We start from the raw sequence: 22,765 nt of genomic DNA on the forward strand, positions 1-22,765 counted from the left end.
TTTCTATCCATCTCAATACATTGCCCCCAATCCCATGCTCTTTAATCTTGCACGATAATTTCTTGTGCGGGACTGGGTCAAACGCTTTCTGAAAGTCCAAATATTCCACATCGACTGCCCCCCCCCCCCCTTGTCAACTCTACTAGTTACATTTTCAAGGAATTCCAACAGATTTGTCAATCATGATTTCCCCTTCATAAATCCATGCTGACTCTGTCTGATCCTGCCACTGCTTTCTAAATGCTCTGCTATAAAGTCCTTGATAATGGATTTGAGAATTTTCCCCACTACCGATGTTAAGCTTACTGGTCTATAATTCCCTGTTTTCTCTCTACCTCCCTTTTTGAATATTGGAATGACATTAGCTACCCTCCAATCTGCAGGGACTGTTTCAGAGTCTATAGAATCCTGGAAGATGACCACCAATGCACCCACTATTTCTAGAGCCACTTCCTTAAGTACTCTGGGATGTAGATTATCAGACCCTGGGGATTTATTTCCCTTCAATCCCATCAATTTTCCCAGCACCATTTCTCTGCTAATATTGATCTCCCTCAGTTCTTCCCTCTCACTAAATCTTGCATTCTCCAACATTTCTGGCATCTGATTTGTGTCCTCTTTTGTGAAGACAGAACCAAAGAATGTATTCAGTTGCTTGGCCATTTCTTTCTCCCCTATTATACACTTCTCGCACTGAAACAAATGCATTTCAGTTCACAAAATTCTCTTTGATCAGCAACCACACCTGCCTGCTCTTTCTCTGCGTCTTACTAGTTCCCCTTAGAACATAGAACAGTACAGCACAGAACAGGCCCTTCGGCCCACGATGTTGTGCCGAGCTCATCACTCTTCCTACCTATGTCGTCAGTACCAATATGTACCACGACCTCTGGCTGTTCACCCTCTCCCTTCAGAATGCTTTCTGCCCATTCAGAGATATCCTGGACTCTGGCACCAGAGAGGCAACATACCATCCTGGAGTCTCTTTCACGTCCACAGAAACGCCTATCTGTACCCCTAACTATAGAGTCTCCTATAACTATTGCTCTCGTGCTCTTTGTCCCTCCCTGCTTAATGACAGAACCAGCCGTGGTGCCACCATTCTGGCTGCTGCTGCTGTTATCCCCTGATAGGCCATTGAGGTGGTTTTTTTGATTTTGTATTTATGATTATTCAAGAGGCATTTGACAAAGCACAGCATAATAGACTTAATAGCAAAAATGAAGCCCATAGGGTTAAAGTGGCCATGACACAGAAGTGAATATGAATTGGGCTGAGGAATATGAACAAAACTTTGGTGGCTTGTTATTATTCAAACTGAAGGGTAGTGTACAGTGGTGTCCCCATGTTTAGCATTAGGCCAATACCCCCTTTTGATATATATTAACAACCTAGACTTGAACTTACAGGAACAATTTCAAAGTTTGCAGATGATATGAAACTCAGAAGTGTTATAAACAGTAACAGACTGAAGGAGAACAAAGGCAAACTGATGAAATGGTCAGATGCATGGAAAATTAGATTTAATGCAAAAATATTGCATTTTGGAAGGTAGAATGTGGAGAAGCAATATAAATTTAATTGCATATTTTTGAGGGTACTGCAGGACCATATAGACCTGGGGCTTCACATGCACATGTGTTTGAAGGTGGCAGGACAAGTTGATAAGGGTGTTTTTATTTTTAATTCATACGGGATTCTTGGCTTTATTAAAGATAGAGGTAGAGAATACACAAGCAAGCAGTAAACCCTCAGTTAGGCTCCAGCTTACTATTGTGTTTGATTCTTGCACCATACGTTGAGATTTACAAAAAAATCATTCATAAGATGTTGGTGTCACTGGCTAGGCCAGCATTTATTGGCCCATTTGTAGTTGCCCTTGGGCGGCACGGTGGCACAGTGGTTAGCACTGCTGCCTCACAGTACCAGGGACCCAGGTTCAATGCCAGTCTCGGGTGACTGTCTGTGTCGAGTTTCCACGTTCTCCCCGTGTCTGCCCGGGTGCTCCGGTTTCCTCCCACACTCCAAAGATGTGCAGACGAGGTGGATTGGCAATGCTAAATTGCCCCTTACTGTCAGGGGGACTAGCAGGATAAATACATGGGGTTACGGGGTTAGGCCCTGCTCCTTTGGCACTGCCTGATGCCCATTGGGCAGTGTCAAGATGCCAGTGGGCATTGCCACTTTGCCCCTTGGCAATACCAGGGGGCCAGGCTGGCACTGCAAAACTGACAATACCTGGGGACACCCCCTTATTCCCGACCCTCTGAGGCCTCCCCTTCACTCCAGTGGGGTTGGGCTGCCAGCATCCCGCAAGTGGGGAGCTATTGTGAACCCCTCTGGAGTGAAACACTCCTGGTTGGGGGAGGGGGAGGGGAGGGAGGGAGGCTAATAATCACATGTAAATTGTATTGAAATGGACATTTCAATAATTTATACAGCTCCACGCCGATTTCTGGCGCAGAGCTGATGGCGCGGAAATCCGGCGGCCAGAGACTCGCGGAGGCCATGGCACCCAGTGGGGAGCCTGCTAAATGATCTCTGCTTGAGTCCCCTGGCTCGCTGTGCTACGGGCTGGGAGAATCGCTCCTAGAATGTTAAGAGGAGTTATATAATTGTCCAGAATTCTAATGCCTAATAGTTTTGGTAAAGTAAATAGGAAAAAATGTTTTGAATATCAGAAGGTTCAACCAGTGCCAGAAAACCTCGAGATAAAGTGGGGAGATTATTTTATTCACACCTTGTTCTTATAATCTTGTATACACTCCCTGAAAGGATGGTAGAAGTAGATTAGATACAGCGATAACCTGCAAAAGAGAAGTGGATAAATATTTGAAGGAAATACAAATGATGCTTTGGACTAATCGGATCACACTTTCAAGGCATGATGGACTGAATGGTTTTGATTGGCAACCAGAACTTGGGGTGGGGTAGTATTCCTGCCCCCGGTGTCCTAATCATACAGCAATGATCTGATGACAAGTTGTATTATTGTTTTATTAGGATCACTGGTGTTTTAAAATTTTATTTTCGTACTTCTAAGAACAAGCAAAGTTAAATTATGTACGTTCTAATTATCTTGAACTCATTAATATTGCTTTACTTAGCCATCATGGTATGGTGTCATACACAAGCTTTGATTTTAATTTGTTAACCTAGTACTAACGTTGCTAAAATAGTTTGAATACTCCAAGAAATCCTGTGCTAAATAGAATATCCAAGGCATTAACTGGAGAATGTCAGTGCAAGCCAGGTCCTTTTATTGTGGTTTCATAAATAATGGGCGAAATTGCACCTGGCCTATGGAACAGAATGAGGCTGAGTGGTGAGGGGGTTGGTGCTTTAGCATGGTGAAAGAAGGTGCAGTACCTATCATGTTCCCATCAACATGTCAGGGTGGATTCTCTGGGCCCGCTAGCACCGATTGTGAATCACAATAGCCCAGAGAATCGGGCGTCTGCGCAAAAATGTGTTTTGCGCCGGATGCCAAACCAGTCACAATGCTCCCACCTCGCTTGGGAATTTTCACTGTAACTTCATTGCAGCCTACTTGTGACACTAATAAATAAGCTAAACTTTTGGGTGTCAATGCCAGGTTGACGGGGACAGTGCACTCTGGGCATTGCCAAGGTGGATGCCCTGAAGGGAGCTGAGTGGGGGAACTGAGGGGGGAGGAGAGCTGAGTTGGGGGAAGGGATAAGTCACCCTCATGCTTGTGTGGGGGGTGGGAGGGTTACCCGTTATTTGCAGGTTGAGGGGGAGGATGACCCTCTTTGGTGAGGCATTGGTGTTGCTCTGCTGGTCAGTTGGGGTTCACCCTTTATTTTTTTGTGGGAGGGTTGCCGGTCTCCAAGCGTAGAGATCCCTTTGAAAATGATGGCCTGGTTTCAGAACAGCGGGGCTGTCTGGTGGGTTGTCCGTAATGCATAAATTAGAATCCCACTTGATAGACGTTGCTAATGCCAGTTTTCCCAGATTTCCCACTAGTGTGGGCACTTCGGGAGAATCACGACCATCATCTTGCTTGTGGTGAGAACAAAGAACAATACAGCACAGGAACAGGCTCTTCGGCCCTCCAAGCCTGCGCCGCTCATGTGCCCAACTAGACCATTTGTTTGTATCCCTCTATTCCCAGTCTGTTCATGTGGCTATCTAGATAAGTCTTAAACGATCCCAGCATGTCTGCCTCAATCACCTTGCTTGGGAGTGCATTCCAGGCCCCCACTACCCTCTGTGTAAAATACGTCCCCCTGACATCTGTGTTGAACCTTGCCCCCCTCACCTTGAACCTGTGACCCCTTGTGTTCGTCACCTCCGACCTGGGAAAAAGCTTCCCACTGTTCACCCTATCTATGCCCTTCATAATTTTATACACCTCTATTAGGTCGCCCCTCATCCTCCGTCTTTCCAGGAAGAACATCCTCAGTTTACCCAATCTCTCCTCATAGCTAAGACCCTCCATACCAGGCAACATCCTGGTAAACCTTTTCGGTACTCTCTCCAAGCCTCCACGTCCTTCTGGTAGTGTGGCGACTAGAACTGGACGCAGTATTCCAAATGTGGCCTAACCAACGTTCTATACAGCCGCAACATCATATGCCAACTTTTATATTCTATGCCCCGTCCAATAAAGGCAAGCATGCCATATGCCGCCTTCACCACACTCTCCACTTGTGCTGCCACCTTTAAGGATCTGTGGACTTGTCCACCCAGGTCCCTCTGTGTGTCTATACTCCTGATGGTTCTGCCATTTATTGTATAGAAGGTGTCAGGCAGCTCACCGATCAGAGACCAATTGAGTCATTTAAATGGACAGTTGAGGATCATATCTTGCTACCACTGCTAATTATCTTGAACTCATTAATATTGCTTTACCTAGCCATCATGGTATGGTGTCGTATACAAGCTTTGATTGTTAACCTAGTACTAAAATTGCTAAAATAGTTTGAATACTCCAAGTAATCCTGTGCTGAATAGAATATCCAGGGCATTAACGAGAGAATGTTAGTGGGTCCTCTGCCACATAGGGAAATCATCAGGTAAATCCTAGTGACCCCCCCCAAGCGGGTCCTGGAAGGAGAAGGGGACCTCCTATTCAGACAATCTGTGGCCCAAGGAGGGATTGGTCAGTTGCAATAGCTGCCTGTGCTCTCAATAACCTCACCCACCCAGCTATGGCAGCCTGCCCGGCTGACCACAGTACACCTAGGCTCTAGTTACTTGGTTCAGAGGATGCTGTGCTCCCAGAGGCACCCTTGAGTCTGCTGAGCTGCTGGCCTTCTGATTGGCTGGCAGCTCCTGGGGAGGATAACTGTTCTTAATAGGCATGGCAGCTCTGGGGGCAGTCAGTTAGCTAGTTACCATTGATGAGATAAGGCCCTGGGTCGCACAAACAGCCAAAGTAGAGTTGCTCATTCACTTTCGACCCTGTTGGCAGAACCCCCATGACAAGAACAAAATTCAGTCCATTATTTACTATTCAAACTATATTGCAGTAAAAGTGTATTTGTTGCTCAAGCCATATTTCTTATTACTCGTATCATTGTCTTTTACAGCTGAATTTGGACGGCAGGCAGCTCTTCTTGCTGCTTTGGAGAACACAGTTATAACTGAGGAAGATGAGGAAGATGGAGATGAAGTAAAAGGTATAAATTCAGCTCAGTAACATACATTTTTTCTGGCTATGAGATTACACTTGTTCAGGTTGTTGGAAACTAATTTAATCCAAACTTCATTTTCTTCGTAGCATTGCAACTTAAATTACATACAGAAACTGCAGACACAAGTTGAATAAAATCAGGAAGTGATGGAAATTCACAGCAAATCTGGCAGAAAGAAAAAGAGTTAATGTTTCGAGTCGAATATTTTTCTGTTATTTTAATGGAAGTTGAAATTTAGTAACCTGGACCCCAGAACAAGTAATGCTAAAAGATGTTCAGAGACTGTCTTTCAGATTAAAAAATAATAGTGTAGCTGTAACAAAATTTACATAAACCTGATTAAATTTTATTTTACCATAAAAATTCTGAGGATTGAAAAATGAAATATGCTGTTTTAAGACATCTTGAACATCGTATCAAAAACATTGTGGGCGATATTAACTTCTCATCCCGCTGGCCGATCGGCAGAGTGAGCCAGTAAGATCGCGAGAGAGGCGGAAAATCGGGTTCACACCCAATTTCTCGCCTCTCGCGATCTTACCAGGTCCGGATTTCTGGCGAGATCAGCCTCGCGCCCTTAATCCATTTAATTGTGGGCTTAAATATTATTAGTGAGCCTGGGACACAATCGTCTGGGCTCACTTGCCTTAGTGGCTTCATCAGAGAAGGTCCTCACTGGCGAGGATCACGAATGGTCCCCAGCGATGGGCATCGGACATGATGGCCTCACTGGTGGGACCAGAGGCCATTGAGGCCCCCCAAGAAGTCAGTGGCGGGGGCCAGTGTCCCGTGGACTGTACCAGCCTGTCTCACCAGTGCAAGATGATGGGGCCTGAGGGGGTCATTATCTCAGCTGAGAAGGCAGGGCCTAAGGGGAGGTGGCTGGGGGAAGCTGCACACTCTGCAACTGGGATTGGCTGAGTTGCGGGGGAGCCATGCACTCTGCAACTGCTGATCAACTCGGGGAGGAGCCGGCGATCGATCGGGCTGGGGGAGAGAGGGGGTGTACAATTGACCAGGGATAGGTGGGGGGGCCAATCAGCCGGGGAGGCCAGTGATCACAGGGCGGGGCGGGGGGGCAGGTGGGGACAGGTGGGAGGTGGTGGTTGGCGCATGATATTCAAGGAGTGGAGGTGACTGACAGATCTCTCTGTTCTGTGCAACAGAACAGAGTGATCTGCATATGCGTGATTGTGCCCTCTACTATGAACTGACGGCTTTCTGGCGCACTTAGGCCAACCCCCTCCCCCCACTGGCAGGAAACAGATTGTGCATTATTTTTGGAACAGAGTGGTATAAGATTGGACTTGTGGCCTTGCCGAAAAAACGGATCTGAAACTCTCCGGTTTTCGTGCTCGCTCAGGACTTAGAATTTTTGCGGTAAGATCGCCGCCCACACCCCCCCCACCCCCCACCCCACCCCCCCCATCCCCCCCTCCCCATTGATTCTAGCACCTCACATTAATAAAGCACACTCAGCTAGAATGTTATTTCTTCAGCCTTTTCAGAGAACTTAGAAGCTTTGCATTAAATACCTCTAATGTTTGCTGGCTTTGTGACACACCACAAAACAGCACATTTTCTTCAGGTTCTTTACTCATATATATATTGGTTTTGACAGTTCTAGGAGCAGAGGAACATAGGGGAAGGCCATTTGGCTGTTCAAGCCTCCTCCACCATTCACTAAGATCATGGCTGATCTGGTTGTGATGTCAGCTTTATTTTCCTGTCTGCTCCTCCATGACCCTTGACTACCTACAAGGAATCTGTCTAAATTTTGCTTGAACAAATTCAAAGTCCTAGCCTCCATTACTTTGTGGGGAATGTAATTCCAGTCACCAGGCACCCTTTGGGAGGAAAGGTTTCTCCTCATCCTTGTGATTAAAGGCAGACCTCTTATTTTTAGACTGCCCCCTAGTTTTAGTCTCCTAATTAAGAGGAAACACCCTCTCTATCAAGACCTTCCATGGTTTTACATGTTTTAATAAGGTCACCTCCCATTCTTTATAATTCCAAAAGGTACAGGCCTATTATAAAGAGGGGCATCCTCGCCCCCATCCATAAATAACTGGTAACCCCCACCACAACCTGGTCATGAAGGCGACCCAATACAACCAACCCCCCACTCACTCCCTTTCTGGTCTCAGACCCTCCATTCAACAGACCCTCCATTCAACCTCCCTCTCCCCTCAGACCTTCCACTCTGGGGAGGTGATGGCCTAGTGGTATTATCACTAACTTAATTCAGAAACTCAGCTAAAGCTCTGGGGACCTGGGTTTGAATCCCACCATGACAGATGGTGGAGTTTGAATTCAATAAAAAATATCTGGAATTAAGAATCTACTATTGATCATGAAACCATTTTAAATTGTCAGAAAAACCCATCTGGTTCACTAATGTCCTTTAAAGAAATAAATCTGTCGTCATTACCTGGTTTGGCCGACATGTGATTCCAGAGCCACAGCAATGTGGTTGACTCTCAACTGCCCTCTGAACAAGGACAACTAGGGATGAGCAATAAATGCTGGCCAGCCAGCAACACCCTTGTCCCAAGTATGAATTAAAAAAACTCAGGCCCTCTTCCCCGTCAGACGCCCTATTCAGCACTCTTCAGGCCATGTCAGATCTCAAACAATGACGAGACATAGTACAGGAAAGAGATAGACAATCTGGTGAACTGATGTGACGACAATAATCTCCTCAATGTCAACAAAATGAAGGAGATAGCCATTGACTTCAGAAAGCGTAGTGGAAAGCATGCCCCTGTCCACATCAATGGGAACGAAGTAGAAATGGTCCAGAGCTTCACATTTTAGATGTCCAGATCACCAACAACCTGTCCTGGTCCCTCCAAGCGGACACTATAGTTAAGAAAGCCCACCAACGCCTCTACTTCTTAGAAGACTAAGGAAATTTTATATGTCCACTACGACTATCACCAATCTTTACAGATGCACCATAGAAAACACTCTTTCTGGTTGTATCACAGTTTCGTATGGCTCCTGCTCTATCCAAGACCGCAAGAAACTACCAAAGGTCGTGAATGTAGCCCAATCCATAATGCAAATTAGCCTCCCATCCATAGACTCTGTCTACACTTCCTGCTGCCTCAGAAAAGCAGTCAGCATAATTAAGGACCCCACGAACCCCGGATATACCCTCTTCCACCTATTTCCGACGGGAAAAAGAAACAAAGTCTGAGGACATGTACCAACTGACTCAAGAACAGCTTCTTCCCTGCTGCCATCAGACTTTGGAATGGACCCACCTCACATTAAGTTGATCTTTCTCCACACCCTAACAATGACTGTAACACTACATTCTGCACTCTCTCTTTGCCTTCTCTGTCAACGGTATGCTTTGTCTGCATAGTGTGCACTGTATACCATTACATGTGACAATGATAAATCAAATCAAATCAAATCAAACAAAAGTAAAATACTGCACAGGTGGGAAATCTGAAATAATAGCAGAAAATGCTAGAAATACTCAACGGGTGCGATTTTCCCCCAAAATTTCTAATGACGAGACACAGTACAGGAAAGAGATAGAGAGTCTACCCAATGGGCAGGAAACTGGGAGGTTTTCCCACCAGTTTTTTGGGCGAGCTTAGTTAAATGAATTTACGGCACTCTGACCCACTGTCAGGTGATTCACCCCAGCAGGGAGTGGGGCGGGGGGGGCCTAATCCTATTCAAGAAACTGGCATCAGACGACTCAGGGGGACTTTGGACCTGCACCAATCTCCCGCCCTCCCCCCCTCTCTGCCCCCATCGCCAGCCTACCGATCACTGGCCCAGACCTCTGATGGCTGACCCCGACCTCTGGCTGACCCTGACCCCGACCTCCAATCGCCAGTCCTACACCAGCCCCTACTCTCCAATGCAGAGTTCCACCAGTTCCCTCCCCTCCTACTTACCCTCTCCGGCCTGGCTCCACCCACATCTGGCCCTGCCCCCTCAGGCCCCACTCCCTTGGTACTGCCTGGTGCCTGACGGGCACTGCCAGTGTGCCAGGCTGGCAGTGCCATGGTGCATGGTGGGCATTGCCCCTCTGCCTCTGACCTCTGGCGGCCTCAATGGCCTCTGGTCCCACCAGCGAGCCTTCATGTCAGGTCCCGATTGCAGGGCACCATCTGTGATCTCTGCTGGTGTGGACCTTCACCAGAGAAGTTGGAAATATAAGTGAGCCTGGATGATACAATCCCAGCCTCGCTAAATAGAATTAAGTGACATTATGTATATTTAAATCAGCCTGACGCTGTTCTCCGACACAAGGCTGATCATGTCATTAAAAATGGCTGGTCACGATTCCTGTTTTTGGCCTCCTGCTTAAATTTCCTGGCCCGCTATGCTACTCAACCAGCGCAGCGGGCCAGGAAAATCACGCCCAACACATCTGTGGAGAGAGAAACAAAGTCAACATTTCAGCTGGTAAGATCGCGCGAGAGTCAAGAAATCAGGTTCACGCCCGATTTCTCACCTCTTGTGATCTTACCAGCACCAGATATCCGGCGAGGTCAGCTTCATGCCCATATCCGGCGTGAGGCTGAATAAATTCATGTGAAAGTAATTTTAATATCATTTAAATGTAATTAACGTGCCTGGGATGTTATCATCCAGGCTCACTTGCCTCTGTGGGCTCACTGGGAGAGGTTCTCTCCAGTGAGAATCACAGCTGGTCCCCAGCAATGGTAGAACCGGAGGCTGTTGAGGCAAGGGAGGTGCCTCTTGGGAAGTGCCAGCCTGGCACCCAGGCAGTGCCGACCAATCACCCTGGCACTGCCTATCAGGCACTGAGCAGTGCATAGTGGGCAGGGCCTGAGTGAGTGGGGCCTACTGGGGGCACTCCAGACTGGAGCGGGCCGATCAATGGTGAGAGGGGGACCGATGCACACTCTGTGTCTGCGATCGATAGGAGGGCCCGCTATCACACTGCATCTGCGATCGATGGGGGGCGGGAGGGGGGAAATCATTCCAGATGGGGGGGAAGTGTCGCAGGGGTCAATCCATTCAGGCAGTGGGGGTGGGAGCGGTTGCAAGGATAGATCAGTCTTGCTGGGGGGGTGTCGCGATCAGCCACATTGGTAGCTGAGGGGTTGCCTGCTTTAGACCATGGAGGCTGCCTGAGAGCAACAGAGGCTGAATGACAGACCTCTTTGCTCTCAGAGCAGTGGGACCTGTGCATGTGCAATGGCACCCTCTGCTGCTCTTAGCCAGCATTCGGGTGATTTAAGCCCCGCCCCCTCCCCTACAGACAAGAAACATTTTTTGAGGTTTTTTCATGCATGGTGACCATTGATTTGAACTTGCCCCATAAAACAGAGCAGAAACTCTCCCGTTTTCATGCTCCTGCTGGACTTCGAATTTTTTTCGTCAGATCATTCCCTTTATCTTTGTGTTTTCAGTATTTTCTGTTTATTTCACTGAGTCTTGTTATTCTATGCCAGTTTGGCTGTTTTACTTCAAGATGCTGCACCTTATTCCGAAAATACCAGCTCCAATGACTTCGTCAAAGCAAAATCTAGTATCAGTGATACTATCTACTTCTACCAGCCATGAGCTATTAGTGGAAGGATTGTGTGACATTTATCCAGAATGTGGTGTCCCACCTTCATAAATGGCACGTGCTAAAGGTGATTATAGTGCATTCCATTAATGGTTCAGAATTAAGTTTTGCACATACATGCTGGTATGTGCTGTCATGGAACCTGTGGATGTTCATGAAGCCTCCTTCTCCCTCCCATTTAGACGGTGGCACAGTGGTTAGCACTATTGCCTCACATCGCCAGAGTCCCAGATTCAACTCCGGCCTCGAGTCACTGTCTGTATGGAGTTTGCACTTTCTCCCCATATCTGTATGGGTTTCCTCCGGGTGCTCCGGTTTCCTCCCACAGTCCAAAGATGTGCGGATTAGGTTGATGGGCCATGCTAAATTGACCCTAGTGTCAGGGGGATTAGCATGGTAAATGCTTGGGGTTATGGGAATAGGGCTTGGGTGGGATTGTGGTTGGTACAGACTTGATTTAGATTTCCAGAAGGCATTCGATAAGGTGCCTCACAAAAGGTTGCTGCATAAGATAAGGGGTTGGGGGTAAAGTGTTAGTGTGGATTGAGGATTGGCTATCTAACAGAAAGCAGAGAGTCGGAATAAATGAGTGCTTTTCCGGTTGGCAATCAGTGACTACTGGCGTGCCGCAGGGATCGGTGCTGGGCCTCAACTATTTACCATACACATAGACGATCTGGAGGAGGGGACCGAGTGTAGGGTAACAAAGTTTGCGGATGACCCAAAGATGAGTGGGAAAGCAAATTGCATGGAGGACACAGAGAGTCTGCAGAGAGATTTGGATAGGCTAAGTGAGTGGGCAAGGATCTGGCAGATGGAGTATAACATTGGTAAGTGTGAGGTTATCCACTTTGGAAGGAATAATAATAAAATGGACTATTATTTAAACAGTGAAAAATTACAACATGCTACTGTGCAGAGGGACCTGGGGGTCCTTGTGCATGAATCACAAAAACTCAGTTTGCAGGTGCAGCAGGTAATCAAGAAGGCAAATGGAATGTTGGCCTTTATCGTGAGAGGGATGGAGTATAAAAGCAGGGAGGTCATGCTGCAATTGTACAGGGTACTGGTGAGGCCGCACCTAGAGTACTGTGTACAATTTTGGTCCCCTTATTTAAGAAAGGATATATTAGCTTTGGAGGGGGTACAGAGAAGGTTCACCAGGTTGATACCGGAGATGAGGGGGTTAGCTTATGAGGAGAGATTGAGTAGACTGGGCCTGTACTCATTGGAGTTTAGAAGGTTGAGGGGAGATCTTATAGAGACATATAAGATAATGAAGGGGCTAGACAGGGTAGAAGCAGCGAGGTTATTTCCACTTACAATGGAAACAAGAACTGGGGGGCATAGCCTCAAAATACGGGGGAGTCAATTTAGAACATCATGACAGGTAATCACAGGATTACCTGTGCCACGTGCCAGTGAGGCTAGGAATAGGCAGATAGTGCAGCTCAATATGTGGCTAAACAGCTGGTGTAGGAGGGAGGGTTTCAGATATCTGGACCATTGGGGTCTCTTCACGGGAAGGTGGAACCTGTATAAGATTGATGGGTTGCATCTAAACTGGAGGGGCATAAATGTTCTGGCTGGGAGGTTTGCTAGTGTCACACGGGAAGATTTAAACTAGTTTGGCAGAGGGGTGGGAACCAAAGCAAAGGTGAATTAGCTGAAGGGGAACCAGAGAGAAGGGCCAGTAAGACTTAGAGAAAGAGGAGGCAGGGTATAGTTGCTCATCAAAGAGGATCTGGTGGACTGAAGTGCATTTGTTTCAATGCGAGAAGTGTAACAGGTAAGGCAGATGAACTTAGAGCTTGGACTAGTACTAGGAACTATGATTTTGTTGCTATTACAGAGACTTGGTTAAGTGAAGGACAGGATTGGCAGCTTAACGTCCCAGGATACAGATGTTTCAGGCGGGATAGAGGGGGATGTAAAAGGGATGGGAGATTGCACTACTGGTTAAGGCGAATATCACAGCTGTGCTGTGGGAGGACACCTCGGAGCGCTCATACAGCGAGGCAATATGGGTAGAGCTCAGGAATAGGGTGTAGTTACAATGCTGAGGGTTTACTATAGGCCACCCAACAGCCAGCAGGAGATAGAGGAACAGATATGTAGGCAGATTTTGGCAAGGTGTAAAAGTAACAGGGTTGTTCTGGTGGGAGATTTTAACTTCCCCTATATTGATTGGGACTCACATAGTGCTAGGGGCGTGGATGGGGCAGAGTTTGTAAGGAGCATCCAGGAGGGCTTCTTGAAACAGTATGTAGATAGTCCAACAAGGGAAGGGGTATTGGGGAATGAGCCCGGCCAGGTGGTCGACGTTTCAGTAGGGGAGCAGCTCGGGAACAGTGACCACAATTCAGTAAGTTTTGAGGTACTTATGGATAAAGAAAAGTATAGTCCTCAAGCTAAGGTGCTAAACTGGGGGAAGGCTAATTACAACAATATTAGGCAGGAACTGAAGAATGTAGATTGGGAGCAGATGTTCGGGCAAACCAACATCTGGCATGTGGGAGGCTTTCAAGTGTAAGTTGATACGGATTCAGGACTGGCACATTCCTGGAAGGATGAAGGATGAGTATGACAAGTTTTGGGAACCTTGGATAACGAGAGATATTGTGAGCCTCGTCAAAGAAAAAAAGGAAGCATTTGTCAAGGCTAGGAGGCTTTGAACACATGAAGCAAGTGTGGAATACAAGGAAGATAGAGGAACATGTTGAGATCAAAAAGGAGGAGGTATTGGGGTTCTTGAGAAACATTAAGGTAGACAAGTTCCCAGGGCCTGATGGGATATACCCCAGAATACTGAGAGAGGCAAGGGAGGAAATTGCTGGGGCCTTGAGAGAAATCTTTGTATCCTCACTGGCTACAGGGGAGGTAAGAAGTTTAACAACACCAGGTTAAAGTCCAACAGGTTTATTTGGTAGCAAAAGCCACACAAGCTTTCGGAGCTGCAAGCCCCTTCTTCAGGTGAGTGGGAATTCACTTCACAAACAGAGCATATAAAGACACAAACTCAATTTACATGAATAATGGTTGGAATGCGAATACTTACAACTAATCAAGTCTTTAAGAAACAAAACAGGGGAGGTCCCAGAGGATTGGAGAATAGCCAATGTTGTTTCTTTGTTTAAGAAGGATAGCAAGAATAATCCAGGTAATTACAGGCAGGTGAGCCTTACGTCAGTGGTAGGGAAATTATTGCAGAGGATTCTTCGAGACAGGATTTATTCCCACTTGGAAATAAGTGGACGTATTAGTGAGAGGCAACATAGTTTTGTGAAGGAGAGGTCGTGTCTCACGAACTTGATCGAGTTTTTCGAGGAAGTGACGAAGATGATTGATGAGGGTAGGGCAGCAGATGTTGCCTACATGGACTTCAGTAAGGCCTTTGACAAGGTCCCTCATGGCAGACTGGTGCAGAAGGTGAAGTCGCATGGGATCAGAGGTGAGCTGGCAAGGTGGATACAGAACTGGCTTGGTCATAGAATGACTATGAACTATGGCCGGCATCTCCACATCTTGGTCATAGAAGACAGAGGGTAGCAGTGGAAGGGTGTGTTTCTGAATGGAGGGCTGTGACAAGTGGCGTTCCTCAGGGATCAGTGCTGGGACTTTTGCTGTCTGTAATATATATAAATGATTTTTAAGAAAATGTAACTGGTTTGATTAGTAAGTTTGTGGACGACACAAAGGTTGGTGGATTTGCGGATAGCGATGAGGACCATCAGAGGATACAGCAGGATATAGATCGGTTGGAGGCTTGGGCGGAGAGGTGGCAGATGGCGTTAATCCGGACAAATGCGAGGTAATGCATTTTGGAAGGTCTAATAAAGATAGGAAATACATAGTAAATGGCAGAACCCTTAAGAGTATTGATCGGCAGAGGGATCTGGGTGTACAGGTACACAGTTCAGTGAAAGTGGCAACGCAGATGGAGAAGGTAGTCAAGAAGGCATATGGCATGCTTGCCTTCATCGGCCGGGTTATTGAGTTTAAAAATTGGCAAGTCATGTTGCAGCTTTATAGAACCTTAGTTAGGCCGCACTTGGAATATAGTGTTCAATTCTGGTCGCCACACTACCAGTGGAGGCTTTGGAGAAGGTACAGAAAAGATTTACCAGGATGTTGCCTGGCATGGGGGGCATTAGCTATGAGGAGAGGTTGGAGAAACTTGGTTTGTTCTCACTGGAACGACGGAGGTTGAGGGGTGACCTAATAGAAGTCTCCAAGATTATGAGGGGCATGAACAGAGTGGATAGTCAGAAGCTTTATCCCAGGGTGGAAGAGTCAATTACTAGGGGGCATAGGTTTAAGGTGCAAGCGGCAAGGTTTAAAGGAGATGTACGAGGCAAGTTTTTTACACAGAGGGTGGTGGGTGCCTGGAACTTGCTGCCGGGGGAGGTAGTGGAAGCAGATACGATAGTGAGTTTTAAGGGGCATCTGGACAAATACATGATTGGATGGGAATAGAGGGATACGGTCCCTAGAAGGGTCGGGGGTTTTTGTTCAGTCGGGCAGCATGGTCGGTGCAGGCTTGGAGGACCGAAGGGCCTGTTCCTGTGCTGTAATTTTCTTTGTTCTTTGTTTAACCAGCATGTCTTTCGAACTGTGGGAGGAAAATCGGAGCACCCGGAGGAAACCCATGCAGACATGGGGAGAACGTGCAGACTCTGCACAGACAGTGACCCAAGCTGGGAATCAAACCCGGGTCCCTGGTGCTGTGAGGAAGCAGTGCTAATTACTATGAACCAAGATAATAGCTACTATTTTGTGTTCTTCCCCCTTGAGATAGCAGCCAACATTTAAATCATCTTTTTGATTATTTTCATACTGGACCCTGAGCTTTTAATCTTTTCTACCCTCAGAACATCCTCAAAATGGTGTTCAGTATGGTGGAGTACTGATTCATTGACCAAGAGAGCGTAATAAGTACCAGGAGATTTCCTTATCCATGTTTAACCTAGAACATAAGAACATACAAAATGGGAGCAGAAGAAAATCATATGAGGCTGTTCTTTCATTCAACATGATCATGGTTGATCTCAGGATTCAACTCCACTTCCTTGCCCGCTCCCTACATCCCTTGATTCACTTTGCACGTTCAGTATATAAATATTCAGATTTAATGCTACAAATTATGAAAAAGAACTGTGTATTCAGTGCATGAATAGCCAATTAAACTATTAAAATGTTTATTTCTAACTGAATAAAGAATATCTACAAGGTTCGATAGGTTTGGCACAAAACAGATCATGAACATATTTGTGCTTGTTCTGACTTTGCATAATAAAGAAACATGAAGTCCATCTGTAAACTGTCAGTGTAACATTCAAATCCATTTATTTGCAAAAATATTTTCAGAACAAAGCAGAAAATAACAAAGTGTGTTATATTTTAAGGTCTAAATTTTATATCATTTGAAGAGCTTTTATTTTTGTATTTGATTTAGAAACAGTTGCAGCAAAAGATCCGCAATCATCCTCAGAAGATCAAAAAAAAGGTTTGGCAGACGTGACTTTTGACATAGGTAGGTAAAACATTACAATGAATACTAATATTAGAATGCTTTTAGTAATTTTTTTCTGATCTTCAGTATGTTAAAATGCAATGTGTGGACTTGTTCCTATTATCTATTTTAATATTCAACAATTACTATTGATAATACTTCTTTTATTCAACAGTCTAATATTTTATGGACTAATATAAGATGCACCTTTCATTCCACCTTGGGAGAAATAAAACCAAAAATCAATAAGGACATCTTTCATGCTTCTTTAGAATGTCTAATGTTTCGTGATATAGTGAAAGAGGACAATTATTGACAGCAAATTGTGCAATTGTGTGCCTTTGCTTGAATGAACCGAAAAATGCAATATAAAAGTGGAAAAAGTCATTTACATTTCTTATTGTAAAACATTGCTGAATTTTTATAAATAAATATGTGGTTGATTAGAAAGATTGCATGCATTAATTAAATTCAAAAATGTATTTTGTCTATGTTCTGTAATTTTCTCAGATTAATGCATAGATTTCTCTTTGCATCTCGAGAGCGAGAAAGGTAGGGTTAGCATTTAAAATCCATGGCCCTTCATCAGAACTTTTAGGACTTGTGGCCATTTCATTTTCTGGACATTCAGAGTGAGCAGGAAAGAATAGCAGAGAGATTTAATGGCACAGGACATAAATGATCTAGCACTTGCTTCTACCAATTCAATCAGTATGTCATATGCCAACTAGCTGGAATGCCAGCCTGTTCAGGGTCTTATGGATGAAATCATAAAAATATGCAGGCAAAAGCCCACTGATCCATTCAGCCTATCGGGCACATTGGGCTGCCGTATTGTACATACTTCCCCACCCCATTTTCAAGCCACCCAAATTTCTCATAGAGTCCTGCTAGCCATTGCAGCCAAGCAACACATTCTGAATGGCACTGTGACTTAAATTGAAATGCACCATTACATTAAACTTCTCCACCCACTAAGCACTTACAGGCACCATCACTTACAATCATGTAGTATATCACTGTATTAAAAGGTTAGCAGATGCTATTTAATCACGCTTCAAGCTATATTAACGTAAACACTTGATTAATAAAGGAACAAGTAGAGAGTTGACTCAAATTGTGTGGCAATTTCAAGTGTAATTCAACACTGATTACACATCAACATTTGTCCATCTCCATGATGCAATGACTAATGTGTACTGTCATATGAACAACCAGATGGTGTCTGCCTATTGTTAGAAAATACTGTTTGCGAATGCTCATTTTCTAAGAAGTATTCATATTGCACATATGCTCATCTATTAGAACATTCTACCATTGTTTTAGGAGAATAAGATATTTTAAGGTTGTCTCCTGGAATATGTGCATTATTAACTTCTAATATATTTGAAGACCATGCTACAGAATATTATGGGGAGATGGATGGTTTGACCAGCTCCAGCAAGGAAGGGAGTATGTTTATCTTATGCATATTGCATTCTTTTATTCAACATATACGTACCTATCATACAACAAAGATTTGGAAAACAATTATATGGGTTCTTCATTTAAAGATAAGGCTGCCAGATGAAGGAGTGATTCACTTGCACTTCATTCAATTTATTTTAATGCATTCACTGCTTACGATGTTGTTCTCCTCTACATTGGGGAGACTAAATGCAGATTAGGTGACCGCTTTGTGGAACAAAGGGAAGGAGTTCCAAGATATTGGCCCACCGACGGTGAAAGAATGACAATATATTTCCAAGTCAGGATGATGAGTAACATGGAGGGAAACTTGCAGGCGGTGGTCTTCCCATGCCCTTCTACATAACAGCAATGGGTTTCGAAGGTGCTGTCTCAGGAACCTAGGTGAACTTCTGCACTGCGTCTTGTATATGGTACACACTGATGCCACTGTTTGTTGGTGGTGGAGGGATTGAATGTTTGTGGAAGGGATAGCAATCAAGTGGGCTGCTTTGTCGTGAATGGTGTCAAGCATCACACTCCTGACTTGTTCCTTGAAGATGGTGAACAGGCTTTGGGGAGACAAGGAGGTGAGTTACCGCAAAATTCCTAGCTTCTGACCTAGAATCATAGAATACCTACAGTGCAGAAGGAGGCCATTCGGCCCATTAAGCCGACACCGACAACAATCCCTGTAACCCCATGTATTTACCCTGCTAATCCCCCCTGACATTAAGAGACAATTTAGCATGGCCAATCCACCTAACCCCCACATCTTTGGACTGTGGGAGGAAACTGGACCACCGGAGGAAACTTACGTAGACACGGGGAGAACGTGCAAACTCCACACAGATAGTCACCTGAGGCCGGAATTGAACCTGGTGCTGTGAGCCAACAGTGCTAACCACTGTGCCACCGTGCCTGCATAGTATTTATAAGATGGTCCAGTTCTGTCTCTGGTCAGTGGTAACCCTCAGAATATTGATAGTGAAGGAATTCAGTAATGGTAATGCCACTGAATGTCAAGCGGCAATCTTATTGGGGAATGTCATTAGCTGGCACTTGTGTCTCACAAATGTTACTTGCCATTTGTCAGCGTAAGCCTGGATATTGCACAGGTCTTGCTGCATTTGAACATGGGCTGCTACAGTGTCTGAGGAGTCACAAATGGAGCTGTACATTGTGCAATCAGCAGCAAACATTCTCATTTTTGACCTTATGATGGAAGCAAGGCTATTGATGAAGCAGCTGAAGATGGTTAGGCCTAGGAAACTCCCCTGAGGAACTCTTGCAATGATGCCCTGGAACTGAGATGATTGACTTCCAACAACTACAACCATCTTCATTTGTGGTAAGTATGAGTCCAATCGGGCATGATCCTAATTTCTTGGCTCTCACACGACTTTACCAGCTCGCTCTGCCCATCGATGGGCAGGGCGAACCAATAAAATCTCAGCCTAAGTGCAGCCTAACCAAAGTTTTATAAAGCTGCAACTTAACATCTTGACTCATGTACTCAATATCCCGGCCAATAATGGCAAGCACGCCAAATGCTTTCTTTATCACCCTATCTACTTGAGTGGCCACTTTCAGAGACTTGAACCCCAGAATCCCTCTGTACATCGATGCTGTTCAGTGTCCTGCCATTAACTGTATACTTACCCTTAACATTTGATCTCCCAAAGTGCAACACCTCACACTTGCCTGGATTAAACGCCATCTGCCATTTATCCACCCATATCTGCAGCTAATCTATATCTCACTGTATCCTTTGATAACCTTCTACACTATCCATAACTCCACCTATCTTTGTGTCACCTTCAAACTTACTAAACCACTCATGTACGTTTTCATCCAAGTCATTTATATATATATCACAAACAGCAGAGGTCCCAGTATGGATCCCTGCGGAACACCACTAGTCACAGACCTCCAGCCAGAAAAGCACTCTTTCACCATTACTCTCTGACTTCTATGGACATGCTAATTCTGACTCCACGTGGCCAAGTCACCGTGGATCCCATGCATCTTAATCTTCTGGATGAGCCTACCATGAGGGACCTTGTCGAAAGCCTTACTAAAATTCATGTAGACAACAATTACTGCTCTACCCTCATCAATCACCTTTGTCACCTCCTCAAAAAAAAATCAGTCAAGTTAGTAAGGCATGACCTGCCCCGCACAAAGCCATGCTGACTTTCCCTAATTAGGCCATACTTTTCTTTTTGCACGTAAATCCTATCCCTAAGAATCCTCTCCAATAGCTGCCCAGCCACCGATATGAGACTCACCGGTCTATAATTTTCTGGATTATCCCTTTTTCCTTTCTTGAAAAGAGGAACAACATTAGCTACTCGCCAGTCCTCCAGGACCTCACCAGTAGTTAGTAAGGATACAAAGATCTTTGTCAGGGATCCAGCAATCTCCTTTCTTGCCTCTCTCAATAACTTGGGGCAGATCCCATCGGGCCCTGGGGACTTATCTACCTTAATGCTCTCTTAGAGGCTCAACACCACTTATTTCTTGATCTCAAAATGCCCCAGCATATTAGCACGCGCCACACTAATCTGACTATTCTCCATGTCCTTCTCCTTGGTGAATACCGACGCAAAGTACTCATTTAGGATCTCGCCCACATCCTCTGCTTCCAAGTTCTTTCTTTTATCCTTCAGTGGTCCTACCCTCTCCCTCGTTATCATCTTGTTTTTAATGTATGCATAAAATGCCTTGGGATTCTCTTTAACCCTACTTGCCAAGGTCATTTTATGGCTCCTCCTTGCTCTCCTAATTCCCTGCTTGAGTTCTTTCTTGTTTGCGTTATATTCCTCACAGGGCCTGTCCAATTTTAGCTTCCCAAACCTCTCATATGTTTCTTTTTTCCCTTTTAACTAAATTCACAACCTCCCTCTTTATCCAAGGGTGCCTTACCTTACCATCTTTGATCTTCCTCCTTACAGGAACATGCCGGTCCTGAACTCTGATCAGTAGGCCTTTAAACAATTCCCACATGTCAAATGGAGATTTGTCCGATACCAGCTGCTCCCAATTGAATCTCTATAGCTCCTGCCTAATTCTGTCCCAATTTGCCCTCCCCCAATTTAGTACCTTCCCACAAGGTACTGACTTATTCATAGCTATCTTAAAACTTAAGGAGTGGTGATCACTGTTTCCAAAATGCTCTCCCACTGAAAGGTCAGTCACCTGACCAGGCTCAATGCAAGGTCCACTATGGCCCCTCCTCCAGCTGGACTATCCATGTACTGCTTCAAGAAACCCTCTTATATGCACATAACATTTTCTGCCCCATCTAAGCCTCTTGCTCTAAGGAAGTCCCAGTCAATATTAGGGAAGTAAAAGTCACCCATTGTGACAACCTTGTTATTGCATCTTTCCATAATCTGTCTATATATTTGTTCCTCAATGTCCCGGTGGCTACTGGAGGGGCCTATAGTATAATCTCATCAGAGTGATTGCACCCTTCTTATTTTTGAGCTCTACCCATATTGCCTCAGTAGCTGAGCCCTCCAGTATGTTCTCTCTGAGTGCAGATGTGACATTCTCCCTGACTAGTAATGCAACTCCTCCACCTCTTTTACCTCCCTGTCTATCTCGTCTAAATGTGGAGATGCCGGCGTTGGACTGGGGTAAACACAGTGTGGTGAACCATTGTTGGTTCCCACCAGGTAGTGCTGAGCCAGGGTCTGGCCAGTACTATGAGTCTGTATATATGTTACTGTTGGGGTTAGGGTTGGGCTGTTCTACATGTTACTGTTGGGGTTAGGGTTGGGCTGTTCTACCTGTAATTTAGTTCTTATGGTACATCCCAGTCGGGCTCCGCCTCCTGGGAGAGGTATAAAGGTCACTGCTCTGTCTGGGACCCTTTAGTCTGGGATCGTGTATTATATATGGTAGCTCTATTGTTGTAGTCAATAAAAGCCTTTATTTCCCCGAGTACCTCTAGCCTCGTGAGTTATATCGCGCATCAATTTTATTGACTACAATTGAACTCTCTTCGTTGAAAAAAAAACGACACCGAAAACATGGAGCAAACGCTTAAACCCGAACGGCTTACGTTGGACCCACGTGCGGCGGGTGCCGCGAACACCTTCGACCACTGGTTGAAATGCTTTCAGGATTACCTCGAAGCCTCCGCAGCGGTCACCACCGACGCCAACAGACTCCGGGTCCTCCACGCGAGGGTAAGTGACGCTGTATATTTAGCGATCCGTGGGGCCACCGACTACAAAGGGGCCCTCGAGCTTCTTAAGAAGCGCTACATTAAACCGCCGAACGAGATACATGCTCGATATCTCTTAGCCACTCGACGGCGGCAGCCCGGCAAAACGACGGAACAGTACGCGTGCGATCGCCTACAGCTAGCCAGGGGCTGTAACTGCAAAGCAGTGTCGGCAGACCAGAACATGAACGACCTCGCTCGAGATGCGTTTGTGGCGGGAATCGGCTCGTCTTACATCCGCCTTCGGCTGTTGGAGCAAGGTAATCTCGATCTCACTAAGTCCATAGAGCGAGCGGATGCGCTAGAAACGGCCTCCAAAAGTCTGGCGATGTACCCCGACT

General features: G+C 45.6%; 1 protein-coding gene across 1 annotated transcript in view; it reads left to right on the forward strand.

The window, feature by feature from the left end:
• The window catches only part of ak9 (adenylate kinase 9), a 370,082-nt gene that overhangs the window by 114,857 nt on the left and 232,460 nt on the right, over window positions 1-22,765 (forward strand). The window contains exon 15 of the mRNA XM_078213534.1: window positions 5,556-5,645. Within this exon, the coding sequence (XP_078069660.1) occupies window positions 5,556-5,645 (90 nt within the window). The remainder of the gene's footprint in view (window positions 1-5,555; window positions 5,646-22,765) is intronic.

Source organism: Mustelus asterias, chromosome 5 (assembly GCF_964213995.1).
Source record: "Mustelus asterias chromosome 5, sMusAst1.hap1.1, whole genome shotgun sequence".
NCBI classification, from domain to species: domain Eukaryota; kingdom Metazoa; phylum Chordata; class Chondrichthyes; order Carcharhiniformes; family Triakidae; genus Mustelus; species Mustelus asterias.